Genomic DNA, 18,575 nt, shown 5'->3' on the forward strand with positions numbered 1-18,575 from the left:
GACAAAAATATGAATTAAGAAAATGACACTGTGTAAGCTAGAACCCATCATGATTTAGAGTTCCAATTTGGAAGACGACATAAGAATGAATCCACAGAAAATTCACTCTTTCAACATTTGTGTAATTATAAATGTCATCTTTTGTAAGCAAAGTGAGAACACTGTGAAAAGCCAATAAGCAATCACGACAGATTGGACAGATCTGTTTATTCAGAACCAAATTGTTTGTTTGGAATCAAAGAGTCAACCTCAAAAGGGCTGACAGTATGAAATATAGAAAACAGAGAAGTTCTCCTGTGAAACGGGAAGTCACGGTAAAGCCAAAACGGCTGGAGAAAAAGCAAAGATAAAGAAAAAAGGGGACAGTCCTTGCATACTTCCCCACCCTTCATCAAAAGAGACATCCAAACGTAATATTTATCTAAGCGTCCTTCTTAGAAATGATTGTGTATGACTGGTGACCATCCAGATGCACGACTGACTTTATCTCAGAGATGAGGAGGGGTGGTGACACTTAACCCCAAGTGGATGCTATTTCCTTTTCAGGCTCCTCTGACCCCTAACTTAGGAGGGAAAAAAAGTTTTCTCCCCCTTCCTTTTCACTCTCCCACTTTCTTTCTCTCTCTCTCACTCTCTTACACAATCTCATAGAGGGTGTCTGCAAACTACATGCAGACTTTTTGCATCAAGTGTCAAGCTAGCAAGAAGAAACCTCCTTCTCTCTGGGCTCCCAGCTGGACTCAGAAGATTCACGGCGCTCAGATGGAGTGAAAAGCGACTGGACAGCTTTGGAAAGCATATGGATATGGCACACACGGTGAAAACTCCACTCAGGAGGTCTTTTAGCGAGCACGTGAAGGATTCCACTAACAAGGCTTGGGATACATTTTGGAAGAGTGCACGTGAGAAGCGTCTCTCAGGTAAAGAGATTGTGGGTTTCTCTGTTGTGGTCGACAGACCGCCTTGGTGGTCCATTGACGTTCTTGCTGTATGATTTTCTCAGTGAACTTTGCATAACCGAGGTGTAATGACAAGCTAAACGTTTGTTTAAGCATACCAGGAGTGCGCATTGGGAATTCTCCGGTTGCAGGGTTTATATGTGAACTGCAGCTAAATATGTATTTTAAAAGGTTGTTATATGAAACTGTGCCTTCAGGTAGAGTTTGATGCACTTCACCTGAGTCATCATCTGTATCATCCACTTAACTTCTCAAAGTTTTCAGTGATGATGGCTTTCCAAATGTCTAAAATGGTTTGAAACATTTCTTTTAACTCTGATTGAAAAAAACAACCCTGACATGCTAACACGAGCCAGTTAATTGCTCGGATATCCACATCTCTGGCACCCAAGAGCATGAAAGGCACCGCAGGAAATGACCTTTGGTCGATAAGAGGGCTAAATCTTCCTTGATAGTTTTTATATCTCTAAGTCTTTCTCGTGGGGCCTCCTCTCGCTCAAGGGTGGGGATTTCTGTCCGTCATACATTACAAGCCTGTCCTAATATTTACGCCCTGACCCAGCTTGTCATAACTCGGTGTAAACACACACGGTCGAACGCGCGTAGATCACGATGTGCATCCAAGGATCCGTGTTGGCCAGATGCGGCCCATAAACGTGCGAGAACTCCGAAAAAACGGCATTAGCGGGAGAAAAGCTTTCTGAAAGCCAATTAAAACAGATTGTTGCCAAACACTAACGCACCCCAATTAAATGCGGCACGGCGCCAGGGACTTGCGTTTGTCGTGGCACTTCGGACGAAATCACGGCCAAGTAAAATACAATGCGGCACTTGCAAAAATGATGGTCTGGCATCTGGAGTAAACATCTGGCCGGGAAAGATTGGAGCTTTTATCGATGTGGGTTGATGTGTGAGGTATTGCGGTATCTGGCTTACGTCAAAGTCGGAATTCAAGTGCCTGCGCAGCAAAAACAATGATAATTGCTTTTCCTTCTTTTCTATTGTATTGCTTCACTTATTTTTTTACCTGAGGTTTACACTGAACAGACTGTCCTCGCCATTCAGTACGGTCAGCTCTTGTTTCACCCTTGCCAAGAGGCATTACCTCATCGCAGGAACCGGAGCCACGTGTTTTTTGTGTGCCTGTCAGAGCAGTTGTTTGCATGTGTGAACGATAGAGGAACTGTGTATAAAGAGTTCTGAGCTCCATTATGATGCAGAGCAGACCTGTTAGCTCCAGAGATTACTGTGAGAAAGCCTCACCAGATGTTGCAATCTTGGAAAAAAAAGGAAAAGAAAGAAGATTGGGGGGGGAGAAAAGAAACATACACAGCTGGAAAAAAGAAGAAGAAGGAAATGGGGTCAGATTCCACATTTTCCTAAGTTACAATAACAGAATCTCTGAAAAAAAAAAGAAGTTCTTCTTTTTACCACAGCCATGAATATTTTGCAAGTCGTTTTGAGGAATTGTTTGATTTTGAAACATCGCATATGGGAAATCATTGTTCTTCTGAATTCCTGATTTGAAAATGTCATGACTGTTAAAAACAAAAACAAAAAGATTCTTTTTACAGACCCTTCTAAAACATAATTTGCAATATTCTGGGATCAAATTAGTTTTTGATACTGTGCCCTAACCAGAAGTGACAAGTGATTTTGGAGTGGAAGTAGCATCACACAAGTGCAAAATTTTGGTTACCATTACCACTGTCGAAATATTATTCAATGCCATATTTATCACATATCATTCATTTATTCTGCCACCAAAACTATGCATCAATTGGGAGGGATGATCATGTAGATATGAACAAGAAATGTGAGATATAAAGATAGGAAGTCACAATTACAGGAAATAAATTCTCAATTATGAGATTATAAGTCACAATGAATCTTTCTTTTCTCTGAAGAAGTAATGAGCTTCCTCAGCAAATCACAACACCTTTTTTTTTTACGCCCACATTTGGTTTTACTATATCATTTTCAGACCGGAATTCTTTTGAGTCTGTTAATGTTTTTCACAAGTGGCTTTGCTGGAATAACTGCAGGGCATCAGTAAGACTATAAATTCCACTGACTTGTTTTTCAGAACCTATGCAGGTCTCCATTTCATAGGCTTTACCTAATACGCAAATGTTTCAAAGTATTAAAACATATTTTATAGCATCTTATATGTACAGCAGATTATTAAAGGTTTAGTTCACCGAAAAAAATTTAAATACCTCACCCTCATGTTGTCAATGTCTGGTTACCAACATTCTTCCAAATATCTTATTTTGTGTTCAACAGAAGTAAGAAACTCGTACAGATTTGGGAAAACTTGTAAATGATGATAACATTTTCATTTTTCAATGGACTATAACTTTAAGAAAGACTAACATAAACAAACATAAACAACAGAAGTCAGCTGACTTCTCTGGGAAAAATACAGAAGAACAGTCAGGAAGAAGTTGAGCTAAGTTCTGGGGTATCAGAATGATCATTCTAACTTCTTACAACTGGCTGCCCTGTATTAAACCAAACATTGAACAATCGATCGCATCTGTCAGCAATTTACCATAAAAAATGCAAATAGCTGATTAGAGTAACTGATTTACGCGTGGACCTCTCTATAAATTGGGCTCAAAGGTTAGGTGGGCATGAGGTAGGCGTTCACACATCCTCATAACCATATATAATCTGGCTTCTCATTGCCGGCCAAGGCTCATTAAACCAGCTGCAACTCAGATTTACTGCTCAGTCTCCCTCTATTGTCCCATGTGACCAGGGGTTGATTGGACAACGGATCTGTTGGAATTTGTGCTGCTCCGGTCAATGGCAGTCTGTACAACTGTTAAGTGAATGAATGGTCTGTGCTAAATGACCATAGCTCATTTTGACAAAGACTTTTTCTAAATGCAGAATTACAATGCACAAGGTGTTGTAACCCCTCAATCAATTAATTAATTAAATAAATGGTTTATTAAATTAATAATTGTATTTAATCCATCCATACATCCATTAATCAATCAATCAAACAATCAATCAATCAATCAATCAACCAACCCATCAATCAATCAATCAATCAATCAATTAATCAATCCATCAATCCATCAATCCATCAATCCATCAATCAATCAATCAACCAACCCATCAATCAATCCATATCCATCCAGAACCAGGATGTCTGGGAACCTGGAAAAATACTGATAAACCGGTAACACTTTACAATAAGGTTCATTAGTTAACATTAGTTAATGTATTAACTAACATGAACTAACAATGGGCAATACATGTGTTACTGTATTAGTTAATCTTTGTCAAAGTTAGTTAATAAAAATACAGCTATTCATTGTTTGTTCATGTTAGTTAACAGTGCATTAACTAATGTTAACAAATACAACCTATGATTTTAATAATGTATTAGTAAATGTTACCGATAAACCAATTAAAATTTGCTTTAAGTTCTATTTGAACTCCACTTGGGCCAATAATCGAAGGGTGCATGCCTTAAAACTTCTGCATTCAGAGGTTCGAGAAGCATGTTTCCTGTTTTTCATATCTCGTCAGTCGTATATTTTTGCCTCAAGACTCCAACAAGACATTTATGCTACATTTTATGAAAACAAGACCAATGCTGAGGATCAGTTTCCAACTTGAAAAATGCAATATTGTTAATAAAATAATATGTTTGCTGATAAAACATTTGAGAATACTGTGCTACCCCACAACTCATAAATTAAAGTTAACATGCTTAATGAGCGCTTAGAGGACTGACCTCTGTAACTGCCGAAATGTCCTCCATATGACTCTCAGGGCACCGTTTATGACTTTTCTCTCTCTAATGACCTCATTTTCCTCTCCTTAAAGCGTTTTTCAAAAAATATAGTCTCTTCAGCTTTCCCTCGTGTTTATCCAGTTCAAAAGGATCATCTGGAATTATGGCCTAATCAAAAGTCTCTTCCCTGAAGGAAGGATCCAGATCCTTCATTACCTTTGATGATGCATAAAATTGTCATCTCTCAGTGCTTGCACAGCCAAGTCAACTGTCTCTACAGCCCCACAAGTTATTAAATCAATATTTTTCAGCTCTACACCGTTGAGCACATGCAAAATGACCGTCACAAATAAGAGTCTCGCAAAGTCAATCCGACTTAACAATGAAATGAAAAATATTCCTGCATGCATGCACACTGTAAAGTGCTTCCTTTGACATTCCTTGCCACTTGAAGCCTACAGAGATATATTTTTTATGGAAATTACAGTGCCATGTTGAGATCACTTGTAAAGCTCTTTAGATGAATAGAAATGGTTATGTGAACTTGATCCTTTTGACGCACACCCGCGACTTTATGAGATCATCTGACCATGAAAACACAACTTTCTCAAAGTAAACAATGAGCAAATCGGAATAAACAGCTTACATTAGCCAATGTAGGAGCCAGTCAAACAGACTAGCCATTAGAGTGCACCGAAATTGAATGGCACTTTCCACAAACATGACTTTTTAACAGGCATATTTGGCACAAATCCAATGTTTGTTTGTTTGTTTGTTTTTTACATAAACCGTCCATCTGTATACTCCTTTTGGCCTGTCCCACCTCAGAGGTCTTGTCCTTTTTTGACTGCAACCAATAATAAAAATCATTCAACAATGTTCACATTTTCAATCACATTGTCAAAATGTACAATTTTGAAACTTTTGAATTTAAATTCGAAATAAAAAAACGTAATTTAATGACCAAACTTTCTGAGTGCAGCCCTATTGATGCATCCTTTTTGTTTACACACACACACACACACACACAAAAGATAATTCCTTAAAATTCTGGATTGCAGAAAGTGACATTTCCCAGTAAATAATCTCATTCTATTTTCTCAAATGTTACTAATATTGTTGTGTTGACATTTTATTGCTATGTATGAATGTCAAGCTCAACCATTACAAAATATTTATTTTATAGAAAATATTAGTTATCAGTAATTACAAACAAACATTTGACCAGTTAACTTTAAAATATATTTTCTATTTAATTTGAATGTTTATTTAATGTTTATCACATTACAAAGCAATAAATCAATTCCTTAAAAAAAAATAAAAAAACTCTATTCAGTTTGACTTCTTATTCAGATATATTCAGAAATATTCCCATTTCTAAAGGTTAAGCGCAGGGTGTTTTCAGGCTGTATTTTGCACCATATACATTCCGAGTATTATAACATAGTAAAAAGAGCTGGCTGATCTTAAAAATAATGGCTCCTTTTCTTTACATTAAAATAGCGACATCGACATCTAAACCTTAACTTTCAATGTAAACAATCCCAAACTTTTATTACATAGACATCCAGAAGAGAGCAGAACAGGCTAACCTTCCAAGTTGGGAGTCAAGGCTATAGCTTAATTTGAGACCAGAGCTTTATCACTGCTCAATGTAGAGATTACTGGAAGCTGAAAAGTTTTGTCTCTTGTTTCAGGGGCACTGTTCTATTCTGGTTCAAAAGCCTGATAAGTAGCAGTCTTCTAAGACTTACAGAAGTTTGCGTCATCAGTATGAGTTCCAAAGGTGCTGGTTGCCTAATGGTTTTTCACACTGCAATCTGCACAGTGTCTTTAATAGTGTCACTTGGCAAGCATGTCTGTTATTAAAGGCCTGAGCTTCAGTGTCTTTCGCTTAAGCATGGAGAGTGTCATAGCCTTAAATGGCTAGACACCGTCTGGGTGATATCCAAGAGCCTAGTTTCTGTGTAGACTGTTAACCTTCACCAATTTCCTCGAACTTTTTCTGTCTACTTCCTGCATTCACTTACAAAAACAAAATATTAAGCTGCTTTCAAGTTTATTTGGAGACATACTAAGCAGAAGCTTTGCACTGCTTTTAAAATGTTACAGCATGCAGAATACTCTGCTCCAACCTTTACCAAACTAAGAATGAGATATTTTTGTTCAGCATATTTAATGTACAGATGCTATGGAAGCTTGTTTCCGCCACAGAATAAAAAATAAGAAAGGTAATTGCTACTTTTTATATCACAATTCAGACTTTTTTTCTCACAATTGGGAGATATAAAGTCAGAATTGTGAGCTTATATCTCGCAATTCCAAGAAAAAAAGTAAGAATTGCGAGTTTATTTCTCGCAATTGTGAGTTTATATCTCGCAATTCTGACTTTATAACATGCAATTGAGACTTTGGGCCCTATTTTAACGATCTGAAACGCAAGTATCAAACGTGAAATGCAAGTAACTTTGTGGGCGGATCTCAAATCTAAAAAGGGTTGGTCTGAAGTAGCTACATTACTCATAGGTGTGGTTTGGGCGTAACGTGAAATAAACCAATCAGAGCATCATCTCACATTCCCTTTAAAAGCAGGTGCGCTTGTTCCATGGCAGATGGCTATTATAACGGCGGATTTGCCAGGCGCACACCAGGCGCGGTTCACAGCCGAGGAGACAGACGTTCTCGTCTGTATGAGGATGTGAGAAACCCACCCAAATAAGCTTTGGTTAAACAGGCGTATAATAATTTGGGTAAATGTGTAAGCTAGATTTATGCCTATTTTTTCACATCTTCATGGACACCACAATGATTTCCCTTGAGTGATAATATTTTTCCTTGTAATTATGTATGGTTTGCAAAAATGGGAACTGCTGCCTGTGTCTATGTAGATGAGAGAAGCAACGTGTATGCGTGTTGTGCACACGCTACATTATGGCCAAGCATGCGCCCTTAAAATAGCATCTGAACATACCACTGAAAACGCACCACTGACTTTAGACTAGGTTTTTCCTGGTCTGTGGCGGAATTGTTTTCTGAAACTGCAAAATAGCACCAGGAAACGTATGCGCCGGAACACACCTCCTCTTTTCGCTGAACCGCCCCGGGAGCGCAAGTTCATTCCCTAATTTACAGATGTGTGTCTGTGGAGTGAAAAGTCCGCTGTGCGTCGGGTGCAAAATAGGAATTATACATGTGTTGGTGTACAAAGTCAATTGCACTGGGTGCAAGATAGCGCCCTACATATCATGCAATTCTGACTTTATATCTCCCAACTGCGTGTTGTAAAGTCAAAATTCCGAGATATAAACATGCAATTCTGAGAAAAAAAAAGTCAGAATTGCGAGTTTATATCTCGCAATTGCGAGTTTATATCTCACAATTCTGACTTTTTATCACGCAATTCTGACTTTGTAACGCAATTCTGAGAAATAAAGTCAGAATTGCGAGATGTAAACTCGCAATTGTGAGATAAAAAGTCGCAATTATCTTTAAAAAAAATGTATTCTGTGGCGGAAACAAGCTTCTATAAGATGCAGATATTATTGACAACAAAATGACTGAAATCAGTCATTGACAACTCTGGCTTTCCATTAATGTGTAGATATACACTGTAAAAAAAATATTAAAAAAAATAAATGTGATTACGTCACATCCGTAAACAGAAAGAAGAAAACCAGGTTAATATGACGTGTGCTTAGGATGCAGTTGCTTGGAAAGTTGGTTTCATATGGATTACATAATAAGAGAATTTTTGTTTTGGATTTGATTGGTTTAATTTAAAAGTAGACAGTTCACATATTTCTCATGTCTGTGTGGCAAGTATACGCTGGGTTGCTGTTCATTTTTGTGACACGCTCCAGAAAGAAGTTCACGGAGACCAAAACGAAAGCAGCAGATACGTGTTTCAGATTAATTTCCTGATATATGCCTACTAGGACGTAGGCTACTTATTGTCAAGTCGATGTACAATGACAGTCCCACACTGATGTGGTGATCACATATTCATCCATGCAGAGAAGCAGTGCTGAAGCACAACCCACGTTAAAATAAAATCTCTACGAGCAACTTGCAATTTTATGTTTCAAACAGAGATGGCGACAGAGAGACAACATTTCTTTACTGCAGCTTCAGGGTACGTTTACATGACAACGATGTGTTTAAAACGGAGAAGTTTTTCCTTTGAGTTTTCCGCGTAGAGACGACACCATTGTCAAAACGATCCCCATTCACACGGATTCGCGAAAACCACTAATAACGCTGTATTCTGCTGCCAGGCCATTAGATGGCGATGAAAGACTATAGACTGAACACATAATACGCATGTGCATTACATCATCGTCTTCAGAGATTCACGTTTTTGTTGTTTACACAGAGATCGTTTTCAAAAGTTTGCGTTTTCAGGCACCCAAAACAGCATTGTCGTTTAAACGAACGGCCAAAACGCATAAAAGGTTTTACGTTTTTAGTTGAAAACGGTGTCATGTAAATTTACTGTGTTCGTCCAATTGATCTTTTTATAAAATTGATCAAATGAAAAAGTTCTCAACTTTTGGGAGTAAGGAAAACTAAACAAAATGTTTTTTACAATGTACAGTTCAATACACTTCTGCTCAGTGGGTTACTTCTACTGATGCTCTCTTCAGAAATAAAACTGTTTTGTTTAGTTTCGTTTTTTTTTTTTTTTTTAGCTTATATAACTTTTATAGTGCCTTGTATTTATTCAACAGTGCTACAGGGCCCACTCATAGTTTCCGTTATGTCTTCTACTGATTGCTGATAACAGAATGTTAGACATCTAATCCCCATTGGTTCGTGAAGAACAACCGATTCTGAGACCAATTCATCTGCATGCCGGGCCGCATGTGGCGGGTGACAATAAAGGAGGAGCCGTTGAAACTGAATCATTGGCGGTTCCCAACGCCTCCTATTAGTTTTGATCTCAATCTAGTTTCACGCACAGCTAGAGATCGCAGATTATTTCCAGTAGACTCACGAAAAGTAGGAAGATAGAATCCCTTGATTATATTCTAATATTGGGCTTTGTATAAACCCTGAAGCACTATTGTGTGTGCAGAATGAACATGCAAACAGGAAGTGACAGTTGCGTTTTGAGCTCCTGAGCCATCTGGAAAAGGCATACTTCCACTTTTGGGACCCAGAGAATATGTGAAACATGGTGTGTTTGTTATCTTGGGGAGTTTCACATAATCCATGAAATGGATTAACAGTATAATCTGGTTAGTAAGTAAAATAAGTCAAGTATCTATAAAACAACCTTCTGTTTATTGGTGATTTACTAATACTGTAAATCTGTAAAATTCATACAATCATGGCACATTTATTTACAGCAGTGGGAGCGGAGAAGAAGGGCCTGAAACTGATGAAACACATTTTTTGTGTGTGTGTGTGTGTGTGTGTGTGTGTGTGTGTGTGTGTGTGTGTGTGTGTGTGTGTGTGTGTGTGTGTGTGTGTGTGTGTGTGTGTGTGTGTAATGCATTTGTAAGCATTTAAAGAAACACTGAATATGAATGCAATTAATGTGCAATGAAGGTTGGTTTAAAGCACTTAATTACCGTAATTACATTTTCCCATTTCCCGTGACCTAATCTAAAGTGAGAACTATTTTCTCATAATAACCAATTAAAAATGCCTTTACTATAAGCGAATTAAACACAGTTTAATGAATGAAGAACTATTTGTATATAACCTATTCATATATTAACAATGTAGAGACTACAATATATAAACTAGGAATAAACTATAAAGTAAGTTTGTTAATAATGTGTAGGTACTTTATCACTTATTATAAAGTGTCACTAAATGTAGGAATAGAGGCACATTTTTCCTATGTTGTATCTAACAGTTCTCAGGCCGAACATGAGGTTTGTGTCTCTGATGAATAAATGGAAAACTAGATGTACCATATTCATGGAAAGCACTGGAAATCATTTAAGCGTTACAAATAGAGAGCAGTAGCTTGGTGTCGTGCCTTCTATTGCCAAAATGATGCTGTATCACAGTATGTCTATCTGTGTTTCCTCAGCCTTGAGTCTGTGTTTGTGTGAGAGTGTGTCTGTATTAAATCACAGCCCCAGTAGGGAATGAACCTGCTGATTTACAGTACAGGCCCGTAATAACTAGAACTCACAAGATACGCCATCAAACTCTCATCAAATCTGTATTTTAAAACCTTTGTTTGTGGGCTCAGGTGTGTGTGTGTGTGTGTGTGTGTGTGTGTGTGTGTGTGTGTGTGTGTGTGTGTGTGTGTGTGTGTGTGTGTGTGTGTGTGTGTGTGTGTGTGTGTGTGTGTGTGTGTGTGTGTGTGTGTGTGTGTGTGTGTGTGTGTGTGTGTGTGTGTGTGTTTGTGAGCCCTATGTGCCCTTCATGGGTCTCAGGTTAGATGTCTCTGTCAGCAGTGTCTAGACACCCAGTCGGACAAACAATAAAAACCCTATTGTGTGTTCAGCCACTATGAATGAGGATGCAATTGTCAAGAACTACTTACAGCACTCACACACTAGTGTGTGTATCCACTTATTGATGTCATACAAACTCAGTCACACAGTCTTCAGGCAACAGATGAAATGTCTCGCTCATACTCTTCACACTTTTCTCCCGTTCCCCACATTCGGTTGTAACCCCCCTGCTTTCAGAAGTCATTCCCTTCACACTTTCTGTTGAACCCTCCTGTGTTTCTCTATTTATTACCTTGGGCTCTCGGCAGTCTTATCAGAAAAATCGGTCTCTCCCGCCCGCGCTGTGCCGCTCCTCTTATCTGTGGCATCACACCTACCGGCTCACTTCATCCCTCCCTCACACGCTCAATCCTTCTCCCTTTCCTCACTCTTATTCATCCGCTGGAAACCTGGCTCCATCTCTCCTCACCCTTCTTATGGAATAAAATAAAAAGAAGTGGTTCGGGCCCCGGCTTGATTGATTCAGCCCGACATGAGACTCTCATTTTGGGGTGAGACGAGGGCCGAATAATGCTGGATAAGCAGGCCTAAAGGAACATGGGCACGGATAGAGAAAACAGCTGACTATAAACACTATAAGGAAGAGAGAAGCCGGCGAGCTGTAAATCTACCCGATGAGAGAAAATAAGCTGCTGGTAAACTGGCAGGAAAAGGTCACTTTAAACATTTGATCCTATTTGTAATATTGACATGGGATAAGACCAGGCAAACACTGAGCTGTCAGTCAAAAAGGAGAGATATTGACACTGAGTGTATGGGCTTAAGTTGAAATTAAAACGGAGAATTATGTAGGTGCCATTTTGATGTAGGTTTGATGTAACAAAATATTAACATTTAATATTACTTGGTTTATATATATACAGGGTTTGAAATGAACACCCGCCAAATGCGGGTATAAATCAACTGTGGCGGTAACGCTATCAAATCACTAGCCAATTTGGTGTGTTACTTATTATGTACTCACTTTGCTGGGGAAGTTCGTGTAAGCCAAATCTGCACAGATTTAGCACAAATACTCAACTCGTGAGTCATCATGATATATGAAATACAGCATATTGTGCATATCTGGCTTACTTGAACACACACGTCACTACGTAACAAATAACGGCGCGCTTGTTCATTTGCATTGAAGCAATAGCGAAGATTAAAAAGCATTTGGTTAACAGAAAAGACATTGTTATTTTCCAAAATCCTAACATCCAACAACATAAATTAAATATTATGAACCTAAAAGAATTTGTAATCATTTGTTCATCAGGCTGTTCGTACATAAATTGCTCTCAAGGTTTAGATACTCTTAATGCGTTTCATTGTCTATAAAAACATTAGAAAATGTGGGCTATATGCTAGAACCACATTTTAAATATGAATACCTTCAATTGCTAATAACATTACATAGTATGGGATTTTATTATATGCTTTAATGTATGGCTTCGGAATAAGTGAAATATAAAATTCATTCTTAAACTGAAACTTTTGATGTTGTTGGCAACTATTTTGTGTCTTCCGAAACTTTTTTTTTCTTTTCTGTTGCTTTGTTCAGTCAGTGCACCCTGTTTAAATTTAGTTCAAGAAATGGTGTGATCCTCCGTCAGACAGTTGCTCATTTACAGAGCGAGGTCTGTTTCACTGCTCACGGCAATGAACAACTGCCACTTGCTGCCAGGTGCAAAAATTCTTGAAAGAGCAGGGAAAAAAAATGTCTACCACTCTGCAGGACACAAAGGCAAGAGTTAACCTTAAGGCCATGTAACAACAGGAATCAGAATCTTCCAGACTCAGCACAGCTTGAGTATCATCCATGTACAAACTGTAGTGACCTGCCATGTGCTGGTGTGGCGTTTGCCTGCTAGCCACTGTCCAGAGCTTCTGAAGCATGACTTTCATAGCGTGAAAAATAAAGCTGATAGAACAGGGTTTATATACTGTACGCAGCAGTTAGAGGTGAAGTGGAGAGGTGATAAAATATTTTATAATTCGGATTTATAGTAATATTTATCATTTGGTTTCATAATAATATAAATCCAAATTTGGAAAGGCACGGAAAATGAATAACACTTTCTACGGAGGCCCTAAAGAGATATGGAGGCTGCGGTAGTCGGTTACATTACAGTAGATCATATTTCACTTATCACGTGAAGATAGAGAGATGACAAATATGACAAATATAAAATGTGTGGTCAGTACTTCCATGTACGCGTGATGCGAATGTGAAAGTAAAAAACGAGTGTGCATTCAAAAGAGATTTCAATACGCAGCATATTGATAGTAGTGTTGTCACGATACTGGAATGTTCTAACTTCGGTACGATACCTTGAAAAATATCGATATTCGATCACATTTTCAATACCTTGGGGAAAACTGCCATATATTCTGCCATATTTTACAAGATGTTTTTTTCCATCAACATGTCCCTTTAGGGGATCCGTAGAATGGGTAATTTCCTTTCCTAACATAGTATTTGTTTTCATGCACATCCCTAGTATACAGTATGTTATATATTATTAGTATAAAACAGTGTGGTATCAAGAAATTATGAAAAGATCTGAAATTGGAGAGTCAACTAGTCAACGAAGTAGTGGTTTCGGGTTAACTTGACCACGATTGAATGCGTTTCTTAGGGGACATTTGCATGATGCGGTCTAGCGTTGATGAGTAAAAGGCAGTCAGCGTTACAATTTGTCAATTTTGAGATTTTGGGTTTTTCATAGTGTTTTTTCAGATTAGTGGAAAGAAAACAAACTATCTTTTAGAGCACTTTATCTCTTTGCATCTGTAGATTTCAATTACAGTATCTTTAAAGGTAGTTTTCTCAAAATGAGTTTTTCCTCCTACACTGAGCCAAAAATATCCACATCAGTAACACTTACACACACCAAACTTTACAGTTTTATTCTTATCTATATTCTGAAGGTTTTTGCAGAGAGGTTTGTTCATATATAATTTTCCAGATTTGATACATTTTATTCCAAAACAAAATGTCGAAAATGTATTTAATTTTGGCAATTTGTAGAGCGAATCCCCTCTGTAAAAACCTTTGACTCAGATTTGTGTTCTAAAAATGTATGCAAATTAGGGCATATTTAATTAGATAATGCCTCATTTGCATATTTAAACAAAATTTCAGAAAACATAATACAATTTTTTTTTTTTTTTATTATTAATGTAATCAATCAACTGGTGAAGTATGGTGATATTTATTTTTTAATTTTTTTTACCCTATTCACCTGGGATGTCTTGCCTTTTGCAGAGTTTAAATTAACAACATTTCGCAATATTACTGTTTTTACTGTATTTTTGATCAAATAAATGCAGCCTTGGTGAACATAAGAGACTTCTTTCAAAATCTTACTGACCCCGAACTTTTGACTGGTAATGTGTATATTTATAAATATTTGTATGCAGTCTAGATAAACCAGGCAACCCTAACGATAGACTAGTTGGCCATCGTGGCTGATCCCTCTAATATTACAACACAATATTGTACAGATTAGATGACATTTCATTATTCAATCCATAGCTATGAATGCATAATGCGCATGCTTTGTCCTACCTTGTCTGACTTCTGTCTGACTTCCTGAGCCAGGGGAGAGCAGTTCTACCCGCCACCTGCTCAGGCCTGATGTAGGGAACGCTCCTCTCGTTCAGCTTCACCATGACGGATGAGTAGTCTGCAGGGCCATGTTAACCATAATGGAAACCATGATCACGACCGAGCTTTGGCGCTCCCATCCCAGAGTCCATAAAAAGCCCCCTAACCTTGAAATTTCAGTCAGCTCTGCTTAGTTTCCGAATCTATCACAGCGTGCTAAGGTACTCCGTAGTGCTACGCTATGACTGCAGGCTTGAATAAGCGATGAGAATAACAATAATGCTTAATAACTGATTCACCCATTCAACATGATCGGTGGCCTTTCTGTTCGGATACTCTCCACAATGGTTTTGTTCCAAGAGATTGAGATCGATTCATTCTTCGAGGCAGTTAAAAGTGGACCGTTTAATTCTGTATTAGTCTTCACGAAGAAAACTGATGATGTTGCTGAAGCTTTTCTGTGTGTTTTAATATAACGGTATGTTTTTGAATCTTTCGTGAACAGAAATATCTGGGGGATTTTTGGATTGCATCTCTTGGAAAACACCCTTCACAGGGGAGTAATGTCAACAAGTCGGCAGGTGGTGGGGAATCAAAGAGAACCTATTTATCAAGCTAAATGACTATGGCTTGGAGACCAGACCCAATCATTTGCTTTGTAACACTTCCAAATTTTTGTCTGTCCTGGATGTTGCCTGTCACGCTTGAGATCCTTATTGACTGGGAGTGCAAAGTTTAAGAGGACCATAACAAATCAGTTTCAAGAGAACATTGCCTTTCGATCTTAACCCAACAGGCCAATTTTAGAAAACAACAGAGAACAATTCCTAAATTAAACAACCAAACCAACTGCTGATCTTACAGTAACCGCGATACTTGCAAAAGCTATTTTTATGCATGCATTCGTGTTCGGTCATTTATATGCAAACCAGGCTCATTGGAAAAAACGTGGCTGTGGCGACATTTCTGCTAAATGAAATTACATTGCTTCTTGCGCATTTCACAACACTTTCAAAGTGAAATTTCCAGTGAGTGGGGTGCTAATGGCATTCATTTTTATTTGGAACAGATTAATCTGAAAACGTTTTATGTCTTTAGTTGTACTACAGGTCGGAAATAAAATGAACAGTGAGTGTTTTTAAAAGGTTAATGCTCTATTGTGTTCGAAAATTACATACTACCTACACTAAACTGTGATAACAGAAGCAAACTTGAGATAAAAATGCATTTGCTGAAGCAACCATGGCATTTTAGCTTACTTCCTTGAGGTTTTTTGCAGGACTAATGCTCTGCATTATAAGTTACTGAGCAAGTTTACTAGATCAGAACAGCCATATACTGTATATGGAGCTGGTTAAGCTGTGTATTGGTTACAAATCATGCACTACGGTAAAAGTGTTTTGAGGTCACAGCGTAATATTGTGCAAGGAACTGTGTGAAAATAAGTCTTTATTAATTGATAATCTGCCCTTGTAATCATCATCAGTGTGAAAAGGAATACAAGTTGTAGCTTGTCAAGTGTTCATTTCAGCTGGAAACTGCAGTGTGTATAGGTAAGTTTTTGGAGATTTGCAAAAAATGTCTGAGTCTATGTTGTTTGTTTGCCCAGACATCAACTTGACCCGGGCATGCAAGGATAACGCTGTGAAAAAAAAAAAAAAAACTCTTGAGGAATAATTACGAGGAGAAACACGTTCAGAAACAAACCATGGAAAGTTCCACTGAGCCGTATCTCGCAGACTGAGAGGACTTCCAAAGACTGCATAACAAACGCATTACCATTCCTGCCATTTGTTTAGTCTCTTCAACCATTCACTTCATTTAACTGCTGCAAAGGACATCTCCTCTGCCCTTTCAGGCGTGACAAATCAACAACAACACTTCAAACTTTAGTTTTTCCAATGCCTCTGACCTGTACTTGCAAATGGAAATATTCGGACTCATTGTGGGCTGGCGGGATTTAAAGCTTTATTGATTGACATTTGTCATATCAATAATCTGGGGTGTCAAAGGAAGAATAACAGTTGAGTATGTGTAGCATTACCTACTATAAGGAAGCAATATAAGCTGCTTTGAAGCTTATGAGGACAATATTTCTGAATGTGCTATGAAACCCGGCAAGTCAAAATTATTGCCTTTTGTCTTTAACAGAGTAAGAAAAGGAAATGAAGGGGTGACATTGGTTTAAAACACGAGTCTTCAACCTATTTAAAGCCAAGGACCCCTTGTGGAGAGAGAAACCAGGCAGGGACCACTACATGTTTTCACATACCTTGATACATTGCAAAACCAATCAAATAATCGGTAACATTACACTACGATTCAATTGGTAACACTTGACAATAAGGTTCCAGTTGTTAACATTAGCTAACATGAATTTACAATGAAAAATACTTCTAAGGCATTTATTAATCTTAGTTAATGTTAATATCAACACATCATTCCAATCAAATAGAATCATTCTAATTAATACTGCAACAAATATAACTCTATACACACACAAACACACATAATCACATGAAATAAATGTTTTTTCTCCCAAAAACACGTTGGCCACAATAATTAGCACATTATTAGCATATTTTTTATAAGTAAAATATCTCTGAAGTATATTTCCATTAATATTTACCCTTTTTTTTAGCACACCAGGATGACTAGGAACATGAAATTGTCTAGCTATGACTTCTTGTTTCACAGGAGTTTAAATATGAGGAAACACAAAGGCCAAATTCCCTTAATCATCCATCATAATGAGTAAAACCAAAGAATATAGTTCTGATGTGCAGCAAAAGATGGTTGAGCATCACAAAATAGAAAGTGGCTGTAAGAAAATAGCTAAAGAATTGAAGATCCCCGGTTTGACCATCAGGGCAATAATTAAGAAGTTCCAATCAACTAAAGATGTTACGAATCTGCCAGGAAGAAGACGTGTGTCTATATTGTCTTAATGCACGGCGAGGAGGAGAGACTGAGTGGACAAAAGATCACAGATATTACTTGAGTCTTGGGGGTCAGAAAGCCTAAAAAAATAATCAAACAACCCCTACATCACCACATGTTGTTTGGGAGGGTTTCAATAAAAATCCTCCTCGCTTGTCCAAAAACAAACTCCAGCATATTCAGTTGTCAGACACGACTGGAACTTCAAAAGGGACCGGATTCGATGGTCAGATGAAACAAAAAAATAGCTTTTTGGCAGCAAACCCACCAGATGGGTTGGGTGCAAACAAGGATAAAAAGTACCACTGTACTGTTAAATATGTCCACTGTTATAACTATGCCCACTGTTATATATAATACTGCTAGATCTTTAATGTTGTGAGCGTATATTTAGTAGGTCCTGGACATCTTGTTCAGATACATGGTATCATGGATTCTATAAAATATCAACAGATAAAAAAACAAAACCTGACGGCCTATGCTAGAAATCTTATAATGGGCCGTGGTTGGATCTTCCATCAAAATACCGATCCAAAACAAACATCAAAATCAACACAAAAATGTGTCCCTGAGCACAAAATGAAGCTTCTGCCATGACCGTCCCAGTCCCTCTGACCTGAACCCTACAGAAAATGAGTGGGGTGAACTGAAGAGAAGAAGCAGCAACATAGAGCTGGGAATCTGAAGGATCTGGAGAGATTCTGTGTGGAGGAATGGTCTCTGATCTCTTGTCAGGTGCTCTCCAAACTCATTAGGCATTATAGGAGAAAACTCAGAGCTGTTATCTCGGCAAAAGGACGTTGCAAAAAGTATTTAATAAAAGGGTGCCAATAATTATGGCCAACGTGTTTTTA

General features: G+C 38.0%; 1 protein-coding gene across 1 annotated transcript in view; it reads left to right on the plus strand.

Annotated features, from left to right (window-relative positions):
- Nucleotides 1–445: 445 nt before the first annotated feature.
- Nucleotides 446–18,575, plus strand: part of LOC309477807 (rho GTPase-activating protein 7) — a 50,196-nt gene continuing 32,066 nt past the window's right edge. Inside the window, exon 1 of the mRNA XM_082141231.1 lies at nt 446–920. Within this exon, the coding sequence (XP_081997357.1) occupies nt 800–920 (121 nt within the window). The 5' untranslated portion in view covers nt 446–799. The remainder of the gene's footprint in view (nt 921–18,575) is intronic.

The sequence above is a fragment of the Leuciscus leuciscus genome, assembly GCF_965113295.1.
Source record: "Leuciscus leuciscus genome assembly, chromosome: 16".
In the NCBI taxonomy this organism is placed as follows: Eukaryota; Metazoa; Chordata; class Actinopteri; order Cypriniformes; family Leuciscidae; genus Leuciscus; species Leuciscus leuciscus.